Source organism: Ornithorhynchus anatinus, chromosome 3, assembly GCF_004115215.2.
Source record: "Ornithorhynchus anatinus isolate Pmale09 chromosome 3, mOrnAna1.pri.v4, whole genome shotgun sequence".
Lineage (NCBI taxonomy): Eukaryota > Metazoa > Chordata > Mammalia > Monotremata > Ornithorhynchidae > Ornithorhynchus > Ornithorhynchus anatinus.
Window position 1 is genome coordinate 51095486 of NC_041730.1, and position 16725 is coordinate 51112210.

At 48.2% G+C, this 16725-nt stretch overlaps 1 protein-coding gene across 4 annotated transcripts in view; it reads left to right on the forward strand.

Moving 5' to 3' along the window:
- Positions 1-300: 300 nt before the first annotated feature.
- The window catches only part of EPG5 (ectopic P-granules autophagy protein 5 homolog), a 127265-nt gene continuing 110840 nt past the window's right edge, over positions 301-16725 (forward strand). For 2 of the 4 annotated variants that reach the window (XM_029059971.2, XM_029059969.2), the window contains exon 1: positions 334-559. In XM_029059971.2, the coding sequence (XP_028915804.1) occupies positions 485-559 (75 nt within the window). In that variant the 5' untranslated portion in view covers positions 334-484. Of the gene's footprint in view, positions 560-16725 lie in introns of all 4 variants that reach the window. The other 2 variants (XM_029059968.2, XM_029059970.2) reach the window with 2 other exon arrangements.

Consider the following 16725-nt stretch of genomic DNA (forward strand, 5'->3'; position numbering starts at 1 on the left):
CCAGCTGACAGTGTGAGCCCCAGCTGGGACCACCTGATAACGTTGAATCTACACGTGCTTAGAACAGGGCTGGGCACATAGTAAGCGCTGAACAAATACCATCATTATTATCACTACTAGTTACGACCGAATGAATGAATGAACGAACGAATGAATGAATGAACGAACGACGGAAGGAAGAGTTTGGAGCGCGCATGCGCCGCCGCGCCCTCCCTTCAGGCCGCCGAAGAGGCTTCTGGGAAAAAGAAGCGCCTCCGCCTCCGCCTAGTTTGTCCCTCTCGGGGCCCCGTCGTGGCCGCTGGGCCGAGGCGGGGGGTCACGTGACGGGCGGGGGAAGGCGTTCGGAGCCCAACTGCAGCGGCGCCTGCAACGGCTGCAGCGGCGCCTGCAACGGCTGCAGCGGCGCCTGCAACGGCTGCAGCGGCGCCTGCAACGGCTGCAGCGGCGCCTGCAACGGCTGCAGCGGCTGCAGCAGGCCGGGGGCATGGCCGAGGCCCTGAGACCCCCGCGCCGGCCCAAGACCAAGACCAAGGCCAAGCCCAGCCCCACTAAGAGCAAGGTAGGGACCTGCCCCGCCGGCCCTGCCCCCTGACCCTCCCCCCACTCTCTGCTGCACCCCCCGCCCCCCTTCCTCAAATACTTCTGCCTTTCGTTAAGCGCTTACTAGGTGCCTGCCACTGTACTAGGCGCTGGGGCGGATAATAATACTAATGTCGGTATCTGTTAAGCGCTTACTAGGTGCAGAGCACTGTTCTAAGCGCTGGGGGAGACACAGGGTCATCAGGTGGTCCCCCACGTGGGGCTCACGGTCTTCATCCCCGTTTTACAGATGAGGGACCTGAGGCCCAGAGAATAATAATAATGTTGGTATTTGTTAAGCGCTGACTATGTGCAGAGCACTGTTCTAAGCGCTGGGGGAGATACAGGGTCATCAGGTTGTCCCACGGGAGGCTCCCAGTTAATCCCCATTTTACAGATGAGGGAACTGAGGCCCAGAGAAGTGAAGTGACTTGCCCACAGTCACACAGCTGCCAAGAGGCAGAGCTGGGATTCGAACTCATGACCTCTGACTCCCAAGCCCAGGCTCTTTCCACTAAGCCACACTGCTTCTCTGTATGCAGAGCACTGTTCTAGGCGCTGGGGGAGATCCAGGGTCATCAGGTGGTCCCATGTGCAGTCTTCATCCCCATTTTACAGATGAGGGAACTGAGGCCCAGAGAAGTGAAGTGATTCTATTTATTGCTATTGTTCTCTCATTCAATAGTATTTACTGAGAGCTTACTATGTGCAGAGCACAGTACTAAGCGCATGGAATGGACAAATCGGTAACAGATACAGTCCTTGCGCTTCTTGTCTGTCCGTCTCCCCCGATTAGACTGTAAGCCTGTCAGAGGGCAGGGACTGTCTCTGTTACCGATTTGTCCGTTCCAAGCGCTTAGTACAGTGCTCTGCACATAGCGCTCAATAAATACTATTGAATGAATGAATGAAGTGACTTGCCCACAGTCACACAGCTGACAAGTGGCAGAGCCGGGATTCGAACCCATGACCTCCGACTCCCAAGCCCGGGCTCTTGCCACTGAGCCACGCTGCTTCTCTAAGCAAACAGGGGGTTGGTCACCGTCTCTGTCCCACGTGGGGCTCACGGTCTCCATCCCCATTTGACAGAGGAGGGAACTGAAGCCCAGGGAAAAGTGATGACCAAGGTCCTTCAGCAGACAAGTGACAGATTGAGCTCATTGTAATAATAATAATGATGTTGGTATTTGTTAAGCTTCACACATAGTAAGTGCTTAACAAATACCATTATTATTATTATTATTATTATTATCATTGTTAAGTGCTTACTATGGGCCGAGCACTCTTCTAAGCGCTTGGGTAGCTACAGGGTAATCAGGTGGTCCCACGTGAGGCTCACAATCTTAATCCCCATTTTACAGATGAGGGAACTGAGGCACCGAAAAGCGTAGTGACTTGCCCAAAGTCACACAGCTGACAGGTGGCGGAGCCGGGATTAGAACCCATGACCCCTGACTCCCAAGCCCAGGCTCTTTCCACTGAGCCATTATGGACGGGGTTAATAGTAATAATAATTGTGGTTTTTCTTAAATGCTTACCGTGTGTCAGCCATTGTACTAAGTGCTGGGGTGGATACAATCAAAGGGGGTTAGACGCAGTCCCTGTCCCATGTGGGGCTCACAGTCTCCATCCCCATTTGACAGAGGAGGGAATTGAAGCCCAGAGTAGTGACTTGACCAAAGTCACACAGACAAGCGGCAGACTATGAGCTTATTATGGACTGGGATAATAATAATAATTGTGGTTTTTGTCAAGCGCTTACTATGTGTGAGGCACCGTACTAAGCCCTGGGGTGGATACAAAAAAAATCGGGATGGACACAGTCCCTGTCCCATGTGGGGCTCACAGTCTTCATCCCCATTTTACAGAGGGGGAAACTGAGGCCCAGAGAAGTGAAGTGACTTGCCCAAAGCCACATAGACAAGTGGCAGAGCTGGGATTAGAACTCATGACCTTCCGACTCCCAGGCCTGGGATCTTTATCCATTACACCATGCTGCTTCCCCCAGTGTGTCTGTTTATTGTTATATTGTACTCTCCCAAGTGTTTAGTAATGACAATAATAATAATAGTATTTGTTAAGCCCTTAGTATGTGCTAGGCACTGTACTAAGCGTTGGGGTGGATACAAGCCAATCAAGTTGGACAAAGGCCTTGTCCCATGTGGGGGTCACAGTCTCAATCCCCACTTTGCAGATGAAGTAACTGAAGCACAGAGAAGTGAAGCGACTTGACCGAGGTCACTCAGCAGACATGTGGCGGAGCTGGGATTAGAACCCTGTACTAAGAACGCTGTACTAAGTGCTGGGGTAGTTATAAACTCATAATAATTTTGGTATTGTTAAGTGCTTACTATGTAGTAAGCGCTGGGGTGGAATACAAGCATCTCAGGTTGGACACGTCCCTGTCCCACATGGGGCTCCCAGTCTTGATCCCCATTTTCCAGATGAGGGAACCGAGTCACAGAGAAATGAGGTGACTTGCCCAAGGTCACACAGCAGGCAAGTGGCGGACTAGGGATGGGAACCCAGGCCCTATGACTCCCAGGCCTGTGCTCTTTCCATTAGGCAACACTGCTTCTCCGTCTCTGCCTTGCTTTTCCCAAATCCTCCGTCACAGGGCCCATGCCTCCCTTTCTCAGTGTCACAGTCCCTCTTGCCCTGCCTGCGTTCTCATTTCAGTCAGGGTTTTGATTGAGTGCTCACTGTGTGCAGAACACTGTCCTAAGGGTTTGGGCGAGTACAATAGAGTTGGTAGACACCTAAGGAGTCTCATTTATGCCCTTATTGAAACTGGCCCTGCTCCACTCATCCATTCTTCAGGGTCACCTCCCCACTCCACTTCCAGGACGTCGGACCGATCCTCTCTTCCCACCCCCGGTTGCATCTCCTTTCACCTTCCCTCCTCTGCGACGTCTGTCAGGGTCCCGGCGCTGGCTGTGTCTTTCTTTCTGTCCTCATCTCCTCTGTCTCTCCATCTCTTCTCCAGGGTCAGGGGACGCAACCTCCTCTTAAGGTTGTGTCTCTTGGCATCATCCTCGACTCATCTTTTATCATTTAACCCGAATTTTAAATCTGTCACCAGATTCCATCAGTGCTACCTTCGTGACATCTCTAGAATCCTTTCCTTCCTCCCCATCCAAACTGCTATTACACTGATCCAAACACTTATCCCATCCCGCCTTTGACGACCGCAGCTGCCTCCTCGCTGACCTCCCCGCCTCCTGTTTCTTCCCCACTCCAGTCCTTACTTCACTCTGCTGCCAGGATCATTTTCCTTAAAAAAAAAAAAAATCAATCCGTGTTTTCCCCATTCCTCAAAAACTTCCACTGGCTGCCTATCCATTCTACGTCCAACAGACACTCCTTACCGTCGGCTTTAAGGCACTCAGTCATCTCTCTCCCTTCTGCCACCCTTGTGATTTCCGATTACCACCCAGCCCACACACTTCACCCCTCTTAACGTGAAACCCCTACTAAAACCCCATTTCCAAGAGGCCTTAAAATGACCATCCCCTCTAGTCACCTAGGCACTTTTATACCCTGCCCCAGAGAACTTATGTACCCCTCGGCCATTTCCTCTGACCCGGAAGCTCATTGTGGGCCGGGAACATAATGTCTGTCAACTCTGTTGTATTTTCCTAAGCGCTTAGAACAGTGCTCCGAACAGAGTTGGCGCTCAACAGATACCACTGTAAAGTATTGTAATGTCATTCTCCCCCTCCAGATGGTCAGCCCTTTATGTCGAACTCTCCCAAGGGCTTAGTACAGTGTTCACACAGTAAGCTCTCAATAAATTCTGTTGATTGTACCCCAGCTCCCCCATTTAGATCCTCTTGGGTTCTTGCCATGCATGATCACTGGGGTGCTCCCTCTAGATGTGCAGTCTCTGAGGCTGTTTGTGCTAATGTCCCTGTGTGTTTTCTGAGACCTCACATTTCTTAGTACTCCATGTTTCACTCTGCTGCCCGGATCGCTTTTCTACAAAAACGTACAGGCCGTGTTTCTCCACTCCTCAAGAAACTTCAGGGGTTGCCCATCCATCTCTGCATCAAACAGAAACTCCTCACCATTGGCTTTACCTCGCTTCTCTTCTACTCCAGCCCAGCCCGCACACTCTGCTCCTCTAATACCAACCTGCTCACTGTACCTCCATCTCATCTATCTCGCCGCTGACCTCTCGCCTACGTCCTACCCCTGGCCTACGTCCTCCCTTCTTATATCTGCCAATTACTCTCCTCACTCCCCTTCACAGCCGTATTGAAGGCCCATCTCTTCCAAGAGGCCTTCCCTGACTAAGCCCTCTTTTCCTTATCTTCAACTCCCTTCTCCGTCTCCCTGACTTGCTCCCTATATTCATCCCCACAGCACTTTCGTACACATCTGTAATATATTTATAGTAACGTTTGTCTCCCCCTCTAGGCTTTAAGCTCGTTGTGGTCAGGGATTAAACCCGTTATGTTGTTTTTATTGTACTTTTCCAAGTGCTTAGTACAGTCCTGGGCATACAGTAAGCACTCAGTAAATAACTAGTGACTGACTGACAGAAGTTCCCAGGGATAAAGTGTGTTGGTTTCACCACCAAAGTGAAGCTGAACTCTGTGGATCCTGGTAGTTTTGAACCGGGGAAGCAACATGGCTTAGTGAAAAGCGCTCAGGTATGGGAGTCGAGAAGAATGTGGATTCCAATCCCGGCTCTGCCACGTGTCTGCTGTGTGACCTTGGGCAAGTCACTGGACTTCTCTGGGCCTCAGTTCCCTTATCTGTAAAATGGGGATTAAGACTGTGAGCCCTTGGGAATCGTAGACTGCGTTCAACCTGATTGGCTCCTATCTACCCCAGAGCTCAGTATAGTGCCTGACACAGGGTACGTGCTTAAAAAACACCACACACACAAAAACAGCTACCAGCCTTCATTCCTCAACATTTGATCATGCATTGGGCCCCACCTTCATTCCCTAAATTTTGTTTCACCCTTCCTCTTCCCTCAGGAGTCTCACCTCTTCTAGACTTTGTTCCCACTTCCTCTTCTTGCCTCCTCCTCCTCCATGACGCTGGAGCTCCTAATGTTTTTCCAGGAAAGTGTAAGGGGAGAGAAGCCGCAAGTGACCAGTTGCCCAGGGAATAAGTGCGTCTCCGCCTCAAAACTTGCAGAGACAGGGGGAGGGCTCATCTGTAAAGATGAGAAGTTGAGGGTCTTGAAACTTGGTTCACGGTCATCTTTGACAGGGTAAGAGACCAATTGCCAGGCTGGTGGAAACCGATTAAGCCCAAAGCGACGTTGCCGTGCGCAGGGACTCGACCCCTACAATTTTTGAAGAAACATCCCTGAAGAAGACCACGGAGAGGTGTCATTCAGTCGTATTTATTGAGCGCTTACTGTGTGCAGAGCACCGTACTAAGCGCTTCCCTGATGTTCACTGGGAATGGGGCATTTGATTTATTAAATTGAGGGAATCAATCCACGATATTTATTGAGCACCTACTGTGTGCAGAGTCCCGGAACCGAGCACTTGGGAGAATAGAGTAGAGCAGATGTTCCCCGTCCAAAGGAGCTTACAGTCTAGAGGGAAATAATGCTGGCATTAAGCATGGCCTGGTGGATGGTGCTTGGGATTCAGGAGTCCTGGGTTCTAATCCCTTCTTATCACTTACCTCCTGTCTGATCACACGCAAGTCATTTAACTTCTCTGTGCCTCACTTTCCTCATCTGTTCTCCCTCTTTCTTAGGTCTTCACCACCAGGCGGGAAAGGGACTAGGTCTAATCTGATTATTTTTTATCCCCCCACTCACTTGGCACTTATAAGTGCTTTATTAACAATATCGTCATTATCATCATCATTACTGACAAGTCGATTTCCTTCGTAAACCCCCCAATCAAAAGTCTGAAGAACAATAGTTTAATGCCCCCTTACTAATAATTTGCTAACAACAACTTTTCCAATTATCATATGAAAATATTTTCAAAGTTTATGGTAGTGAATGAATAAACCTCTCTAATTTTTGACCAGGTACAAGAAAGTACTCAATACACATTCCCCCAGGCTTTAAAAAGTTACACTTGCCTGTTGGTTGGGTAGCCTCACTATTCTCTAAGGATCATTTTGTATAGATTAGATTTTTTATCAATTTCTTGTTTATGATATTTGTTAAGTACTTACTGTCTGCTGGGCACTATCCTAAACACTGGGGTAATCAGGTTGGACCCAGTTCACATCCCACATGGGGCTCACAGTCTTAATCCCCATTTTCCGGATGAGGGAACTGAGGCCCAGAGAAGCGAAGTGACTGGCCCAAGGTCTGACAGCAGACAGGTAGCGGAGCTGGGATTAGAGAAGCAGCGTGGCTCGGTGGAAAGAGCATGGGCTTTGGAGTCAGGGGTCATGGGTTCGAATCCCTGCTTGGCCACTTGTCAGCTGTGTGACTTTGGGCAAGTCACTTAACTTCTCGGTGCCTCAGTTACCTCAGCTGTAAAATGGGGATTAAGACTGTGAGCCCCCGGTGGGACAACCTGATTCCCCTGTGTCTACCCCAGCGCTTAGAACAGTGCTGGGCACATAGTAAGCGCTTAACAAATACCAACATTATTATTATTAACCCAGGTACTTCTGTGTGATAGAGCCCGTGTCTCTGCTGATACCAGGTAGTAAGTAGGTGATACTTGTCTGCAGTGTAAAATTACATCAGTAACCGGCAGAAGTAAAGGGTAGCGACTTCACTTATTTGCAGACTTCCATTTGGAAACCAGGAAAAAAAAACCCAAAGGATTTTTCTTGAATAACTCTAGCAAGGGAACTTGTTTCCGGAATAGCCTACATGCAGGGCTCGAAGGGTCTGCATGGGCTTCACTCCTCAACATCGAGGAACACAGCCGACAATCTACACCCATCGTGGATCGAGAGCCAATTCCTCCCGCGGGAGTAGAACAGAAAGAGAAACATGCCGAGGAAGGGAAAGACTTCTTAAAAGGGCAAGAGACCGTTCCTAAAGTCTTCAGTTGGCTTAGGCTGTAAAACAAGCTCTTTCCTGGCAGAGTAAGTGCTATAGATATATCTCTTGACTGCTGGACACTTATTCAGGCTTTCCCCAAATCATGTCCCTTCCCACCTTCAGTACTGTCTTAATAATCATCTTATGCAAGAGACATTCCCTGCCGCATTAGCCTCAATTGGTTATCAATTAGGTATTTTCTTTCTGTAGTTTTATTAATTATACCTATGCCTTTTTTTTTTTAAAATCCATTGTATACCTGGCAGTTTTTCTCCCACGTATCCCCCTGTTAAAATGTTCCCTTACTGAGGGCGGGTATTCTGTTTCCCTTATAGGCCCTCCTCTAGACCGTAAGCTTGTTCGGGGCAGGGAACGTGTCCGCTAATTCCGTGGCACTGTACCCTCCGAAGCGCTTAGTACAGTGATCTGCACATAGTAAGAGGTCAATAAATCCCATTGACGGATTGATCGATGAGGGGAGTATAGTGCTGTGCATGCCACAAGGTGCTCAATATATGTCGTTGACCCGGATAGCCAAAGGAACTTTTACTATTTCTGAGGGGATAATTGGTAGCTGTTGTGTGGCGTCGTGGAATGCTGAAGCGACCTTAGTTCAGGAAGTGTAATGTGTCATATGTTTATTTCCTTTTAGTATTAATATTCCCTCACGCCCAGATGCCGTCGACCTACATTCCTTAAAGTTAATCACCTGGCAATTGAATCCTTGCCCTGCAGTTTTAATGTAGTTTTGGTTCAGTTCCGGTCTCGTGATCGATAAACCCGATAAAAGTTCAGTTTGTCCTTTATAAGGATCAATTTACTCCTGATCCATTCCCAATCATATTAGGAATTTCAGTGGCTGACAAAGTTCTTCTCGGAGGAAAACAGGTAGAATAATCACTCTTGGTAGTTGTGGTTTAGAGGCATAGAAGCTCTTGGGGCTATTTTATCTAATAGGTTTACATTTAATTTGGCTCAAGGAATTTTTTTCACTATCCATTGATAGTATTTGAGCACTTAATGTTTGCAAAGCACTGCGCGAAGCATTTGGGAGAGTTCAGAAGTGGTAGAAGCATGATCTCGCCTCTCAAAGAGTTTGTAATCTTACCAGGACCCACGGTGATTTCGAGAGGAGAAAGGAATGGTCAAATAAGAGAGTACATATAGTGATATATAGAATAGAACTCTAAATGCTATGGTGAGGCAAAAGCTCAGAGTTGATAGGTAAAAGAATGTGATTTGGGGAGAAGAAAATTAATCAGGGAAAGTCTCCCCGAGAAGGTGGAATTTTCAGAAGGGCTATTGCCTAAAATAGTTAAAATTACAAAACACAGTCAATCAGTGGTATTTATTTGAGTGTGTACTGTGTTTACTGTGTGCACTGTACCAAGCACTCAAGAGAATACACTACAGTAGAGTTGTGTGGAAGAAAACGTCACGGACTCTGCGTTTTGTTCGAAAGGGTATGTCAGAGACAAGTTTATTACTCTTAGCAATTCTTCTGGCACTAGCAGGGAGTGGTGGTTGATGGGCAGAATTTCTTAGGCTAGTCAGGGACTGTTCAAATTCAAGCAATATGGCATTTCTTCATATACGGTTGGTTCAGCATCCTAGCTTCAAGAGCCCAGATTGTTGTATAATACCTTACTACAAGCAGCAGTAGATTTTATTTGGGGTAATTATTGCACCTTGCCTGGGTTCTCCCGATTGTAAGGATCTGGTTGACAGACACTATTGATAAGCAGGTTAGGAATCCTGACCTCGTTTCTTCCGTCTAAATATCGTAACAAACCAAACTTCCTGATAGACAGATGCCTATGTAGAACAGAACAAAGGTGAGAAGAGGTTAGGTAATGGGCCCGCTTTGGGTAAATTTGGCTTGGCCAGCAAAATGGAGTCCAGGCCTCAAGGCCCATCACATTCCAGCTCTTGGTATTCTACCACTCCTAGGGACTCTCCTCCCTGAGTTACTCTCGTTCACTTGAACAAGGTGGTTAGGAGGCAGTCAAACAGGCCTAGAAGCAAAACAGCCCAGGGGGAATAGTTGGATGAGAAGAAACTGATGCAAGGCCTGGCCCACTGTACTTGTACGGTTGACAGACACGTTCCCTGCCCACAGGGAGCTTGTAGTTTAGAGGGGGAGACAGGCCTAAAAATAAATTATGGATATCAAGCACTTAAATGGTACAGATCCAAATGCGTGGGCGATGCAGAGAGGAGAGGAGGTAGGGGAAAAAAGAGCTTAATTGGGGAAAACCTCTCGAAGATGTGATTTTAGGAAGTCTTCGAAGGTGGGGAGAGAGGTGGTCTGTCATATATAAAGGCAGAGGTCTTCTCCAGGCCAGAGGGAGGATGTGGGCAAAGAGCTGGCGGCGAGATAGACAAGATTGAGGTGCTGTTAAATAGGTTGGTGTCAGAGGAGTGAAGTGTGCAGGCTGGGTTGTAACAGGAAATCAGAGAGGTTGGGTGGGGGAGGAGCGAGCTGATTGAATGTTTTAAAGTCAGCCATAAGGCCTTTCTGTTTGGGAGGTGGGTAATAATAATATAAATGATGGCATTTGTTAAGTGCTTACTATGTGCCAAGCACTATGTGCTAAGCGCTGGGGTAGATACAAGGTAATCAGGGTGTCCCACGTGGGGCTCACAGACTTCATCCCAGTCTACATTTTACAGATTTTACAGATGAGGGAACTGACTCCCAGAGAGGTTAAGTGACTTGTCCAAAGTCATGTGACTTTGACTCCCTCTGACTCCCAAACCCAGGCTTTTGCCACTAAGCCATGCAGGTGGATGGGCAACCATGGGGATTTCTTGGGGAGCAGGGTGACATGGACTGAGAAAAATGATCTGGGTGGCAGAATGAAGTCTGGACTGGAGTGGGAAGAGATAGGAGGCAGGACCGGCGAGAAGGCTGATGCAGTAGTCAAAGTGGATTAGGATAAATTCTTGGATCAGTGACGTATTCATTCATTCAGTAGTATTTATTGAGCGCTTACTATGTGCAGAGCACTGTACTAAGCGCTTGGGATGAACAAGTCGGCAACAGATAGAGACAGTCCCTGCCGTTTGACGGGCTTACAGTCTAATCGGGGGAGACGGGCAGACAAGAACAATGGCAGTAAATAGAGTCAAGGGGAAGAACATCTCGTAAAAACTGATGGCAACTAAAAAGAATCAAGGCGATGTACAATTCATTAACAAAATAAATAGGGTAACGAAAATATATACAGTTGAGCGGACGAGTACAGTGCTGTGGGGATGGGAAGGGAGAGGTGGAGGAGCAGAGGGAAAAGGGGAAAAAGAGGGTTAAGCTGCGGAGAGGTAAAAGGGGGGATGGCAAAGGGAGTAGAGGGAGAAGAGGAGCTCAGTCTGGGAACGCCTCTTGGAGGAGGTGAGTTTTAAGTAGGGTTTTGAAGAGGGAAAGAGAATCAGTTTGGCGGAGGTGAGGAGGGAGGGCGTTCCAGGACCGCGGGAGGACGTGACCCAGGGGTCGACGGCGGGATAGGCGAGACCGAGGGATGGTGAGGAGGTGGACGTAGCAGTTTGGATGGAGAGGAAAGGGTGGATTCTTAGCCATGTGGTGAAGGTAGAACTGGATTTGGTGACAGATTGAATATGAGGGTTGAATGAGACAGATGGTTTAAGGATAATCCAAGGTTGTGGGTTTATGAGAGGGGGAGGACGGGGTTTGGGTGGGAAGATGAGGAGTTCTGTTTTGACACAAGTTTGAGGTGTTGGCAGGACCCCCAAGTAGAGATGTCCTTCCTGAAGGCAAGGGGAAATGCGAGACTGCAGAGAAGGAGAAAAGTCAGGGCTAGAGAGGCGGATTTGGGAATCATTCAAATAGAAATGGTGGTTGGTGCCATAGGGACGTATAAGGCCTACAAGGGAGTGGGTGTAGGTGGAGAATAGAAGAGCTACCATAATTGAAACTTGAGGGACCCCCACAGTTAGGGGTTAGAGGCAGAGGAGGAGCCTGCAAAAGAGGAGCCAGAGAGATAGGAGGAGAACCAGGAGAGGACAGTGGCAGTGAAGTCAAGATTAGATAATGTTTCCAGGAGACGGGGGTGGTCCATGGTGACAAAGGCAGCTGGGAGGCAGACTAGGATGGAGTAGAGGCTGTTGGATTTGCAGGAAGGAAGCCATTGATGACCTTTGAGGGGACATTTTCTGTGGAGCGAAGGGGGCGGAAGCCAGATCGGAAGGTATCAAGGAGCGAATTGGAGAAGAGGAAATGGAGGCAGCGGGTGGAAGCAACTCACTCGAGGACTTTGGAGAGGATCGGTAGGAAGGAGATGGGGGGTTGTGGGGGACAGTATGTGAGCATGTTTAAAAGCAGCAAGGAGGAAACCATTGAAAGTTAAGGGGTTTGTTCGATAGGGGTGATCCCACACTTGTTTATTATTAATAATAATACCATTACTATTACTAAATGCCAGGCGCTGTTCTAAGTTCTGGGGTAGATAGAAGCTAATCAGGTTGAACTCAGTTCTCGTCCCACATGGGGCTCACAGTCTTAATCCCCATTTTGCAAACGAGGTAACCGAGGCCTGGAGAAGTGAAGTGACTTGCCTAAGGTCCCACAGCAGAGAAGTGGTGGGGGTTGGGGTTAGAACCCATGCCCTTCTCATTCCGAGGCCCAGGCCCTATCCGCTACGCCATGCAGATGTGGTTGCCTTAGGAAGTGTGTGAAAGGGAAAGCTTCCAGTGGATCTGTGGGCCCCAAGAGCAGCCCTGTAAGGGTTTCTGGGAGGATGAGCACCAAGGGATTACGGGAACTTTTCGAATGATGAATTTTGTAATTGGAGGATTGGGGGAAGCAGCGTGGCCTTGTGAAAAGAGCACAGGTCTGGGAAACAGTTCTAATTCAGGCCCCACCACTGGCCTGTTGAGTGATCATGGGCAAATGCTCTGGGCACATCACTTCCCTTTCTTAAAAACCGCCAGTGTTTGCCTATTAACCTCCACATGAAACAAAAACTTCTCACTCTAAGCTTCAAGGCTGACCATCACCTTGCCCCTTCCTACCTCTCCTCCCTTCTCTCTTTCCACTGCCCACCCCGCACGCTCCGCTCCTCGGCCGCCCACCTCCTCACCGTCCCCCGTTCTCGCCTGTCCCACTGTCGACCCCTGGGTCACGTCCTCCCGCAATCTTGGAATGCCCTCCCTCCTCACCTCTGGCAAACTAATTCTCTTCCCCTCTTCAGAACTCCACTTAAAGCTCACCTCCTCTAAGAGGCCTTCAGAGACTGAGCTCCCCCTTTTCCCTCTACTCCCCCTCTACCCCCCCTTCACCTCTCCTCAGCTAAACCCTCTTTTCCCCCCTTTCCCTCTGCTCCTCCCCCCTCCCTTCCCCTCCCCTCAGCACTGTACTCGTCCGCCCAACTGTATATATTTTCATTACCCTATTACTCATTACCTTTTGTTAATGAGATATACATCACTTTTGATTCTGTTTATTTGCTATTGTTTTATTGAGATGTTCATCCCCTTGATTCTGTTTATTGCTATTGTTCTTGTCTGTCCGTCTCCTCCAATTAGACTTTAAGCCCATCAGAGGGCAGGGACTGTCTCTACCTGTTACCGATTTGTACATTCCAAGCGCTTAGTACAGTGCTCTGCACATAGTAAGCGCTCAATAAATACTGTTGAATGAATGAATGAAGTCACTTCTCTGTGCCTAAGTTTCCTCAGCTGTAAATAGAAGTTAAATACCTGTTCTCCCAGAGTCTGTGGGTCCCATGTGACACATTAATCGCGTAACACGTGCCACTGTTATTTCTGGGGTTTCTTTGGGTGATATTTGTTAAGTGCTTTCTATGTGCCAGGCACTGTAATAATAATGCTGGTATTTCTTAAGCACTTACTAGGTGCAAAGCACTGTTCTAAGCGCTGGGTGATAGAAGGTGATCAGGTTGTCCACCGTGGGGCTCACAGTCTTCATCCCCATTTTACAGATGAGGGAACTGCGGCACAGAGAAATTAAGTGACTTGCCCAAAGTCACACAGCTGACAAGTAGCAGAGCTGGGAGTCGAACCCATGACCTCTGACTTCCAAACCCGAGGACTTTCCATTGAGCCACGCTGCTTCTCAACTATTAGCACTGGAGTAGATCGAAGCCATTCAGGTTGGACACGGTTCATGTCCCACGGGGGGCTCACGGTCTTAATCCCCATTTTACAGATGAGGTAACTGAGGCACAGAGAAATGAAACGACTTGCCCAGGGTCACACAGCAGACAAGTGGCGGAGTCAGGATTAGAAACCAGGTCCTTCCGACTCCTAGGCTCGTGTTCTATCCACTAAGCCATGCTGCTTTCCCCATTGTGTTTGTTGTCGTTATTATTTTTGTTATTATTATTGTTAAGGTAAATCTGTCTTTGAAAATACTATCTCAGAATCAATCAGTTGTCTTTATTGGGTGCATAGTAGATACTAAGCTCTTGGGAGAGGGCGTCATAAGGATATAACCGAAACATTCCCTGCCCCAAACAACCTTATAGTTTAAGTAACCAGATACCTTTCTGGCAGTTCGTTCTTCCAAGTTGCACTCTGATTTCCGTCATAAACAAGTCTTGTTGCTCGTTCGGAGCGTCCCGATCTGATGTTTATGAGATGTAGCGTGGATTAATTGATACTCTCTTCGTGTATGGTGTTAAAAGCCACGGTTAAGAAAAATCTGATTTCAAGCGGTCCTGCTGATTGAGCGCTCACTGTGTGCAGAGTACTGTACTTTGTGGTCGAGAGAGTACAGTATTACAGAGTTAGTAGACACATTCCCTGCCCCCAAGGGGCTTATGGTCCAGAGGACTGTTTTGCTATTTTGTGCTCACAGTATGAGGAACAGTCGAAACAATTCATCGCAAACTTTGGGAACATCGCTCATTGGGAAATGTCAAACTGTCAGCTCCTTTTTACAAAATAAGGGCACCGAGCACCTTCACTTGTATCCCTAGCATTTAGTGCAATGCACTGCACTAGAAGGACTCTCAGTAGTGAATCAGTCATATTTATCGAGCACTTACTGTGTACAGAGCACTGTACAAGCTCCTGGGAGAGTGCGGTGTGACAGACACATTCCATGCCTACGACATATTACAGATTCCCTCACACACAGAACATAACCTTCATGTCTGTTAGCTCGGTAGCCTGGTTTGAAGTTGTGTGTGGCATATATTGGATGTTTATCACTTAAGTCAGGCTAATTATAGCACAGAATTTTATTTGGAAGACAAATTTAGCTTGTTGTGTTTGTAGACTTGCAGTGTTGGTGTGTATATATATATATATATACATATATATATATATATACATATATATATATGTAACACGGTGAAACCTGGCTGGAGGGCATCTCCCCAAAACTCGAAAACATGGAATTTTCCCGAGAACTGAAAATACCCTACAGATTGCCCCTTCCAAGGACCTATTTTTGAAGTCCATCTGTTTCTCCCTAACAGTGGGTGACCTCAAGTTTCAACTCACTCATTCGCCAGTATTTATGTATCGCAGAACCCTGAATGTCCCTCTACTGGTCATCAAAACATCCATTAAGACATGCCATCCTGGGTCATTCCCACCCAATTCAACTGTATTTTGTCTTCCACAGTGACAACGGGGTCCTTGAAGAAACAGTCTGATGAACGCCCTCTGTAATATTATGTATGTATTTGTCAGAGCACCTAGTAAATGAAAGACCATTTGGATCTTTCTCATTAGAAGAGTTACATGGGCTTTGATTGGGTAGTTTGTCTACTGTGTTCACTCGATCCTGCCACACTGTTAAACTTGCCAAATGAAGTGACTTGCCCTTAGCCATACAACAGACAAGCAGCAGAGCCGTGATTAGAACCCAGGTCCTTCTGACTCCCAGGCCCTTGCTCTAGCCATTAGGCCACGCTGCTTTTCTATTCAGGAATGGTCTTGACAAAATCATAGTAGAGAGATTCTTGATGGGTTCCGAGGAGGAAAGTTAGGGCTGCTGAGAGAAGCACAGGCCTGGGAATCAGAAGGAACACATTATCCAACCTTGGCTTCACGGACTCCGTCCTCTCCTGGTTCTTACCTCTCTGGCCATTCGTTCTCGGTCTCCTTCGCGGGCTCTTCTTCCCCTTCCCATTCCCTAACTGTAGGGGTTTCTCAGGTGTCAGTTCTTGGTCCCCTTCTGTTCTCCATCTATACTCACTCCCTTGGTGAACTCATTCGCTCCCACAGCTTCACCCATCATCTCTACGCGGATGACACCCAAATCTACATCTCCTCCCCTGTTCTCTCTCCCTCCCTCCAGGCTCGTATCTCCTCCTGCCTTCAGGACGTCTCCACCTGGATGTCTGCCCGCCACCTAAAACTCAGCATGGCCAAGACTGAGCTCTTTATCTTCCCTTCCAAACCCTGTCCTCTCCCTGACTTTCCCATCACCGTGGACGGCATTACCATTCTTCCTGTGGAACAAACCCACAACCTTGGGGTCGTCCTTGACTCAGCTCTCTCATTCACCCCACACGTCCAATCCGTCACCATAACCCTCCGGTCTCACCTTCACAACATCGCCAAATCCGCCCTTTCCTCTCCGTCCAAACTGCTACCTTGCTGGTACAATCTCTCATAATATCCCAACTGGATTACTGCATCAGCCTCCGCTCTGATCTCTCATCCTCCTGTCTCTCCCTGTTTCAGTCTATACTTCACTCTGCTGCCCGGATTATCTTTCTACAGAAACGCTCTGGACATGTCACTCCCCTCCTCAAAAACCTCCAGGGGTTGCCTATCAACCTTCGCCTAAAACAAAAACTCCTCACTCTTGGCTTCAAAGATCTCCATCCCCTAGCTCCCTCCTACCTCACCTCCCTTCTCTCCTTCTACAGCCCACCTCGTATACCTCCTCTGCCGCTAATCTCCTCACTGGGCTTCGTTCTTGCCTGTCCCACTGTTGACCCCTGGCGCTCATCCTACCACTGACCAGGAATGCCCTCTCTCCTCACATCGGCCAAACTGACTCTCTTCCCCTCTTCAAAGCTCTACTGAGAGCTCACCTCCTCCAGGAGGCCTTCCCAGACTGAGTCCTCCCTTTCCCTCTGCCCCTCCTCCCCTCACCATTGCCCCTTCTCCGTCTCTCTGCTCTAACCCCTTCCCCTCCCCATGGCACTTGTGTATATCCT